The 9,646-nt window shown below is 45.2% G+C and overlaps 1 protein-coding gene across 3 annotated transcripts in view; it reads left to right on the top strand.

Annotated features, from left to right (window-relative positions):
* Positions 1-491: 491 nt before the first annotated feature.
* Positions 492-9,646, top strand: part of myh14 (myosin, heavy chain 14, non-muscle) — a 28,055-nt gene continuing 18,900 nt past the window's right edge. For all 3 annotated transcript variants that reach the window (XM_072394112.1, XM_072394111.1, XM_072394110.1), the window contains exons 1-6: positions 492-828; positions 3,657-3,837; positions 5,308-5,514; positions 6,769-6,925; positions 7,911-7,938; positions 8,862-8,976. In XM_072394112.1, coding sequence (XP_072250213.1) covers positions 3,670-3,837; positions 5,308-5,514; positions 6,769-6,925; positions 7,911-7,938; positions 8,862-8,976 — 675 coding nt within the window. In that variant the 5' untranslated portion in view covers positions 492-828; positions 3,657-3,669. The remainder of the gene's footprint in view (positions 829-3,656; positions 3,838-5,307; positions 5,515-6,768; positions 6,926-7,910; positions 7,939-8,861; positions 8,977-9,646) is intronic.

The following is a 9,646-nucleotide window of genomic DNA, read 5'->3' as shown; positions in this document are numbered from 1 at the left end:
TTTCAAATGCAGTAAATGTCAATGAATTGTTACATATTATAACATTAACATTTCATTCATTTCCAGGAATTGCTCCAAACATGTCTACATTGTTGTAAATATCTACAAGAAGCACAGGAACCCTGGTGCCGCAGATATTCGGATTCAGTCGGATTTTTCCAGGATGATCTGAATCACGCGTCTGGGATCAGATAATTCCAACCAAACCTGTACCGTTTGTGAGTGGAATCAAACAAATCAGATCCAGGATCAGTGTCTGCGGACACTCGCCGCTACACTGTGGTAAACAAAGAGCGCGCAAATCTCCCTGCTCTAGCGCGAGAGTGCCGCACGGCACCTGCTGCAGCGCTCCGGTTAGCCGCTTCACACGTCACTCACTTTAAGCCCCGCCCCTTATCCGTTAACATTGGTTAATGGCGGAGATTTCTGCTCTGTCCTTAACGCGATTCGTCACCGCAGCAGTTTCGTGCCCGCTTTGGGGCGGAAAGCTGCCGTGGTATTCATGAGGCGGGTCTGCGGCTCGGCTTCAGGGTTTGATTGGAGTCATTTCTCTGTGAGGTTTGATTAAAGCCCGTCTTCTCGAAGCTGGTTGGTCTGCTAGCAGGAAGCTCTCGCTGGGCGCTGAAGCCGTCGTCTCGCCCACAGTGCTCCCTACTTTATTCTCACCGAGAAGTGTGTGCGGCTCCACTGAGACAGCAATGCAATGATAAAAGCCGCATATGCGGTAAGGCTACACACCTCTCTGGGCAGGAAAATAACCGAGAAACAGTCTCATCCTGGTTCTCCTCACAACACAGCCTTATCCTCTATTCAGAGCGGAACCTGAAGGTGAGACATTTAATTGCCTTTACCCTAATCCAACTCGTAAATAGCCAGTGTAATATCCTTTAACGTATCATATTTCAGTGGAGCTGGCTAACCTCGCTCGCTTGGTTGGTCTAAATTCGATTGCTTAACGCCTAAACATTGGGAGGACTATGCACGTTATCTTTAAATGCCCTCGATGAGGGTCTTACATCGAAGTGACCAGTGTAAACAGTCCGTTTTCATTGTGATTCATTTCAACCTATTTCATGATGATAAGCTACAGCCGCACTGTTGCCTTTTCTGATTTGAACTACAGTAAAGTGATGATAATGATGGTCTAAAAAAATGGCCGGTTTGGTGGCTGCCCCATGCACGCGGCTCACAGAGTCAATTAAAGGCTGTGGCTCACATATTCCCTTCAAGGTGTGGTTGTCTTCGTCAGGTTAGGAGCTGGAGCTCCACTTTGAATGTGCTGGTTATTTATAGGGGTCACGCCGCATCTGTACGGCTCTGCAGCTGCGCTGTAATTATCACAGCCGGTGGCTTGATAATGTCACCTTTCCTCACTGTCCGCTTTAAGTGCGCAGATGCCTCAATATCGTCCCCCCCCCCCTCCTCCTCCTCCTACTATTGCACCGCCACTTCGCATCAAAGCTGAGGAAAAGGCGTTTCCAGCTCGCACCCCACCCTGCAAAATACACGCACAGTCACGCACGCAGGCACCCACACATTAATTACGCGCAGAGAAAGAGCACAGGACCCCCGCAGTGAGTGACCTCGGCTCAGGCTCTGAGGGTATTGCCTGTGGGCTGCTGCTCGGTGTTCAGGGTGTTGCTATGGAGGAGAGCAGTCAGATTTTTTGGCAACTCCAGCTGCTGCAGGAGGAGTTTGCCGGTTGGTCCACGCTGTACTGCGACAACCTGAGGTCTCTGTGTGTGTAGCTATGTGTGTGTGTGTGTGTGAGAGAGAAGGCTGCTGTGGAGTTGCACATCTGATTTTCTAAAGACTTCAACCAGGGAGAGCAACACCCACAGCTTCGAAAAGTGTATAAAAAGATACACTGTTATCTGCTGATAACATGTAACAATAATGATGAAGGCTTATTGCTCCTTATGGAACTGGATGATGTCTCATTGGGTGCTGGTGGTCTGCAAAGGACATCATTTACCTTTTCACCAACTGGAACTGTTCTTCTCATGGCATATATTTCTTCTACAAACAATACAATTTTCGTATTTTTTTGTCATTTAATCATCAGGTACACTACACAAACACTATCAGGTATTACCCAAAACCTGATACGGTTTCGTTTTTGTGGCTTTAAAAGTCACAGAATGAACAAAACCTATCCAGTTGAGGTTAATAGTCACTGCAACACCAAAGGACTTCGATGAAAATGGCTCCGGACAAGTGAGCTCTTTCCTTTTGTGCTGCTGCTTAAAAACTACAGCTCCAAGTTACTTGAAAAGATGCGAGCAAAAGCTGGATGTTTTGGATCTACCTTTTATGATCTATAACTTAACAGGATAGGTTATAAAGCCCTATAAAAATAGACGCACACCTTTTTTTTAATGCCATTGTAAGATTTCATAGTTTCCATGCTGACTGGCTGGGTGTTGGCTGGCCTTTTGTCAACATGTTTTCTCCACGCCCAAAGTTGTGTTGGAGTTACAGGTATGCTGACGACAGGTTTGGGAACAGTCAGGCAGACAGAGCAGATAAAACCGAGATGCATAGCAGGAATCAGGCCCGATGACATACCCACAGAGGTATTGAGATGTCTCATAGAAAACGCGCTCATTGCACAAGCCGGCACAATAGGCTGCTTGTCAGATCAAAGTTAAGGTTTGCGTCTCCCTCTGAGATGACTTTCGATGACATTGTGTCAGCTCATTCCTTCATAAAGCCCAATTGATATCTAGTACATGTAAAGGCCTAATTAATAATAAGCCCTGGAAGATGACACATCAGGGCTCCGACTAACGCTTATTGTTATTATCAATATTTGTACTGTACATTAATCATTGTGTTGCTATTTGAAACATTGTTTGGTCTGTTTAAAGTCAGAAAGTAGAGGTTCCAGGAGAGCATGGTGCCATCTTATAGTGTCCCTTTTTGTCCCACTCAATTAAGCTCAAACTTGCTCCACATCCCACCACGTGAATCTTTCTCAGACTCACTTCTGAACATTATTCTTAGATGATGGAGCAAATATAGAAACATCCAGTTGTGGTTAGCTGCAGTTAGTCTGACTCTACATTGCCTTCATGTGTCGGAGCAGCGGCCACTTTTAGCAGCTATCGGGTCCCGGAGGTGAATCAGCATTTTGGCCTCACTGTGTCCACTCATCCTCAGTGACCACCTCTCTGGAGATTTGTCTCTGCTGAGTTCAGTGTCCTGCAGGGGAAGCATGCTTCATTTTCTTTCAGCTAACTGTAGATTCAGTTCATTTTGAACCTCTCTTCTTACTGATTTTCCCCAGCTCCTCACTATCCCTCCCCTCCCCACTGTCATGTCAGTTTTCCGAGTCGATTGATGCGTCTCACTGTTCCTCCAGCCCTCCACCTAGAAATCTCTCTCTCTGTCCTCCATTCTCGTCTTCCCCTTGATTTGCTGTGTCTCTCAATTAGGCCATCCCTGGCCCAGCCTCTGCTGGATACAGGCTACACGCTGCTTGCGTGCTACTACGGTTCTCCCTCCATGCGTGGGTGGGTGTGCATGGAGTGTGAGATGTCTTGACACAGAATCACATCAGTGCCACCGTCCACCAGTCGTAGAGCTCATTCACAGAGAAATGGTTCCAACACGGGCTCACTTATTGCTTCTGCTCTTATTCTCTCCTCACCCAGTGCCAGTAGGACCATGTCCAAACCAACAGGGGGCGGTGCCAACGATGTCACCCGCTTCCTGTCATCAGGCGCGGGGCCGGGGTCTCCAAACTCCAGCTCCCCTGTGTTCTCCGCCGCCAGCCAGGCCGACTGGGCAGCTAAGAGGCTGGTGTGGGTGCCGTCAGAGAAGCATGGCTTCGAGGTGAGCTGTTAATTTTTCGGATTTTGGTTCACCACAAGCAGTTAACTTAGTCCATTAGCATCCTCCTAACCGCCGCACTTCATTTCTCATATGCTACATCAGGTCTTAATGGGTTGAGACGTATAGAAGGCTGTGAGAATAAACACCTTTCAATAATGTAAAGGAATTAATTTTTACAATTTGTCCTTCACATTCCTGCTTTCACTATCAGAGCATTAACCCTCTTGTAAATTATTAGCCCCGAGTGTGTGACTTCAGCGCCAGGCGTGTCAGGCAATTGAAATAAAGCAGCATAGGGTGTGCATGCGCCTTTGTGGTTTCACCTTATCCACTTTTTATCCCTATGACAGTGCACAATTTTCTTTGCTTTTCTTGTATGCTTTACTGGCACATCAAGACCTCGTGGCTCGCCCAAGGCCCTTGTTATAATTTCAATTTGTTCAACCCGGTCTAAGCACTTTGAATAATGCTCAGAAGAAGTTTTCAGTATGCATTTTTTTCGGATGTGACACATGAATTCGATGTCCTGTCTCTGAGTGTCCCTTTCTCTGCTGGACTGGTTTCATAAAGAGCTCTATGAATAGAACAATACGCTCCTTCAGCCTCCCAATGTTAAGGAGGCCGTCGCAGAGACACTGACTTCATTTTAAACTCATGTTCTGAGAATTTCACTGTTGGACAAACACACACACACACACACACACACACACATATATCACCATGCGGTTTCATATTCTGAGCATGTACTTCTTTCTGTGACTAATGCACACCCACACACACATTTATATTGCTTGTTGTGCATGTTAAGTAGCAGAGGGGAGTTGTAGTAGAGCAGGGTCCTGTGACATGGTCAGATCCACAGTTCACTACTTCCTGTGCAACAAGGCTGACAACAATAAGAGGTCCTCTCCCCTCGTCTCTGCCACCATCTATTCTTATCTGCTGTCAAATGCAATGACACTCAAACCCTGAAGCTTGGAGAGATTCTACCAGACTCATGTTCAAACACATTCACAATGTTGGTCTGCAGGTTTAGTGTAGAGGCCCAAACTGGATCAGATTGATATGCGTTAGATAATTCTGACAATTGTTCGTGATGTTCTACCTTGTAGGCGGACTTTAGCTTTTACTCTATTCTGAGCTGAATTACAAATTCACACCATCTTTGTTGACTTGCTTGACAACCGGTAGCCCTTTCACATTCTGGTATGTTTTATCTTTAGCTTTTATCAGAAGCCGTGGCTTTCTGGAGAGCTCCTCTGTCACGATCTGAGCCTGCCACACTGCATAGTTTTAACGCACAGATTGTTGTGATCCCATGCATTTAGCCACGTGTTGTTTACTGCAAAAAGGCAGAAGACTATGGTTAATGTGGAGAATCTCAAGCAGATGTTGGGTATCAGAGATGTAGAGAAAACTCCCTGCTGCCTTTGTTTCTAACTTTTTCTCTGTTTAATCTGGATTTCTCAGTCGGCCAGCATTCGGGAGGAGCGTGGCGATGAGGTGGAAGTGGAGCTCACGGACAGCCAGCGGAAGTTGACGCTGTCCAGGGAGGAGGTGCAGCGAATGAACCCTCCACGCTTCAGCAAAGTTGAGGACATGGCCGACCTCACCTGCCTCAACGAGGCCTCGGTGCTGCACAACCTGAGAGAGAGATACTACTCCGGCCTGATCTATGTGAGTGCATGAAACAACGAGGACACGAGAGCATGAGTGCGTTCGCAGCATAGAACTGGCAGCAAGTCGGAAAGGAGCTCACGTGTCTGAGTCTGTGATGTTGTCATGTGTAGCACATGCGTGTGGCATCTCCTGTGTAACTAATATGCGGTGGTAAGAGACGGGAGGACTCGGTTTACAAAGGGGTTCGAATGTGTGAGGCGGGGGGGGCACATCTCCAGTTACTGTTGCAAAAAAAAGAAAAAAGGGGGCTAAAGTGTAAAGAATAGATATGAAAGGGATTCAAAAAGCAGCAGATGGAAATGGAAGTACTGATAACCCAGCAGCACCAGCAGTTAAAGTAGAATAATGTAAAGGATATTAAACATTGAACTTCCTACTAATGGGATGAATAATGAGAGAACGCCGACAGGGGGGTGGTTAAGAGATACCACTGAGGAGCAGAGATGGCTTATTGGCATACTTTAGATAGCCATAATACATTATGAAGTAAGATAGTGTTGTGTGCATGTATTATTGTTACCCTTCATGACTTTCACCACAGTCAGAAAGCACCATGAGAGCATTAATGGTATTGATGGGCACTAAGTGGAAAGTGTGATCACCAGCTGCATTAACTTTGGTTGTCTTTCAAAATATGGATTATTTTCTTTACTGAATAGATCACTAAATGATCTCCTATTTATAAAAAAAAAAAAAGGGGAGCATAATGAGGAAAAAATTATGCTATTTTATGTAACGAGTCATGATCTGTAGTGTATTTGTGAAGTAGAGATTTAAATGCAAAAGGCCTGAAATAGCTGTCATAAAGGTAGTTGAAGGCTTCTAAATGTATCATTCTGGTCTTATTATACATTAAATCATGCAAGGATAGATCAATGCGTTTATTTCTTTGCATAAATGGCCTGCAGGCGTGTGATCTTTCAGAAATATTATTAGCCGCCTTCTATACTGTACTGTTTCTCCTCAGCCGAGCACTCCAGTTAATATTTTCGTCACCGTTTTGTCCCCTGAGTATTTCATAAGTGTCCTGGCTTCACAAGAATTTCCATGACACCACTGAAGCAACAGATAAATGTGATTTTTATTTTTTATTTTGCAGTCACCAAACAGCAGAAGTGATGCAGAAAGAGAGGACATCCTCACAAACGTGCACTGTTGTTGCGAATAAGCATTTATTTAGATCAGAGGCAAACGAGACGATGGTATTCTGTGTTCCAGTGTTAAACGCCTCTGTCCTGTGTCGTTTTCCAGACATATTCAGGGCTGTTCTGTGTGGTGGTGAACCCGTACAAGAACTTGCCAATCTACACAGAGTCCATCGTTGAGATGTACCGCGGCAAAAAACGCCACGAGATGCCACCGCACATCTACGCCATATCCGAAGCGGCCTATCGCAGCATGCTACAAGGTAATCAACGCCACCGGCGACCCTAACAACTCTGACCCTGTAGCTCAGTCTGGTATGCAGGATTCTCTGTGATCTTTGATCCTCCAGCCTCACCCTGAATGCTTTTTGAAGGTGAAGTCTAGTCAAAAGATGTCAGAGTGAAAACGAATAGGCAAGATAGTATTTTTCACAGCTGAGATTTGAAAGTGTAGCAAATCTTGGTTTGCGTAATGCAGCGGCACATTAGGTGTGGAGGGTGTCGAAATTGTAAAAAACGTCTTTTATGCCGTGCCTGTCATGACTTCATGAAATGAGTCGGCGAGATTTCCCAGCAACAGTTTTAAGAGCTGATTGTGCAATGTTTTCTGCCTCTCCTTGTCTAGCTGAAAGAATAGGACAGGACAGATCAGGCTCTGTGTCTGCAGTCGTCACTGCCACTCTCAAGCCCCTTCGGGGTAGGTTGAAGGTGTGTTGCCACCGTGAATCAACCTGTAGAACGAGTATGAATTCTTCTGAAACTCAACATGCGGGAATATGAAAAGCAAATACCAGCAGCATTGTAAGCCGTGTCCACCCATCAGCCACCAGTGTTGTGCGGTTTGACAGTCTGCAGAGACCAGTTCAGCTGGTGACCAGCCTCTGTCTTACTGTACTAATCAGTTAAAGCCTGACAGTCGTCAGAGATGGAAACACAGCGGTGGTGGACATCTGTGAGTCCATCTGTGTACTCGTTTATGATGTATTACCCCTCAAAATATAAGGTGTTGGTCCTTGTGAGGGTTTGCTGGACCCTTCATGCCCACCCAGCAGAGGTGGAGGTTTAGTCTAATGTGAGCCAATAAAAGACACAGCCGTACAGCATCCTAGTGTGTTATTTCAAGTAATCGTACGTCAGCAAAATGCTTAGACTTTGTAGTGTGTTTCTCTGTTGTCTGTAACTTTGTGCCAGAGACCTGCAAAATGTCTGGTTGTCAGTATAATCTCATGATGTTTTTCTCCTCCACAGACAGAGAAGATCAATCAATCCTCTGCACGTGAGTAACTTAAAGGGTCGGTCTGGTGTGTGTGTGTGTGTGTATGTGTGTGTGTGTGTGTGAACGCCTTGTCACTTCCACGAGGAGCACTCCTGTAGGGTCACACTAACGGTGTCGGAGAGTTAAGTGCGTGATTCACTTTCATCTGTTTTCACTTGCGGCCACTCAGGCCCGTGCACGTTCGTTTATTCAGATTCCCAGTTAAAAACTGGGTCAAAGCAACTTTTTTTTTTACTGTGAAGGATCATTTTTGTTTCTGTTTATCTATTTTTTGAGGCATTTTTATATGTTACAAAGTCAGTAAAATCCAAACTCAGCTGTGTAGAATTAATTTGTGCCATTTTTTTACATTCTGTATAAGGATGCCTTGTATTGTTATTGCTGTAAATGTGCACATAAAAGCCCAAGACCATTCCCTTCACACCAGGGTTTGATCAAACATGAAGGAAAAAGTCAGAGGTTAACGTTAAGGCCTGTAATATGAATGTAACCTGCCATCTGTCTGCGCCCACCATTCATGTCTCTCTGCCGTAATCTTCCTGTCATTGTCAAGGATCCCACTTCAGATTCGTCTTGCATCAGTCTGGGATTTCTATTGGGAACAAGGATCGTGCTTCTTTTAGATCTTTTACGGCTGCTATTTTTGATCCTTTCTCCCTCATTCCTCTCCAAAAGCAACAATGGGGACACCGACTGTGTCCTCCACACCTGCTCTCTGTTTAGATCTGTGGCTTTGCATGCACCGCCAGGGCTCTGTGTTTATTGTTGTGTCGGATGCGTGTTTGGTCTCTTGTTCCCTTTAAAACTATATACACTATTCATAATTGAGACCATGTGTCTTAAGACCGACCATTTAGACCAGCAACGGTATTTACCATGTTCCTGCGTGTACCTTACATATTTTTTCTGTGTGTGTGTTCCAGAGGCGAGTCTGGAGCCGGGAAAACGGAGAACACAAAGAAAGTCATCCAGTATTTGGCCCACGTCGCCTCCTCCCATAAAGGTGGCACTCTGGGTAGAAACAAAGAAGCCGTACAGGTGCGTTACTGTTGGAACATCACAGAAGTACGAATGACAGAGCAACAGCTCGAAAAAACAGCGTACGAGAGGAGGAACGTTTAGGAAGAAGGGGAAATAGAAGAAATCTTTGATCTATGGAAGAACTCCTCCAAACGTTTCACACTTGACTGAATGCTAGACGGCGTTATGCCACCTCACTCGGTTTATAGTTTGAGTCAACCTTGTCACAACTCTTTCAACTTGCAGTTCCTCGTTCAACAAAAAAACCCCACCTGACATGACCCAGTTTTACTGTGTTAAAACTGTGTCGTCGGTGTTGGCTTAAAAGCACCCAAACGAGTTGCACAAAGAACAGTGATGTTTATTTTCAGGGTTTCCCACCAAACTGCATTGTACACATCCTTTAGGTCTGATAGTCATGTCGGGTCCATTTCCTTCCTCTTGAAATTCTTCCTGAAATGTTTACAAGCTGGACGTCTTCTCCTCTGTCTTTGCTGCTGTTTTCCTGCACTTCTTTGGTGTGTTATCACTGCCACCGCATGTGGAGAGGTTAGCTGGACTAAAGTGGAACAGTCACATGCACAAGACTTATGACTTTACTCATAAGAATACAGCTCTTACGTGCTACTAGAGATAGAAAACTCCAAAGGTTATCCTTAATTGTTTCATGGTTTTCTAAAATCCATGG

This window comes from Leuresthes tenuis, unplaced genomic scaffold, assembly GCF_036924035.1.
Source record: "Leuresthes tenuis unplaced genomic scaffold, fLeuTen1.0.hap1 SCAF_10, whole genome shotgun sequence".
Lineage (NCBI taxonomy): Eukaryota > Metazoa > Chordata > Actinopteri > Atheriniformes > Atherinopsidae > Leuresthes > Leuresthes tenuis.
Note: the sequence above shows the minus strand (reverse complement) of the source record. Positions and strands in the feature narration are given on the sequence as shown.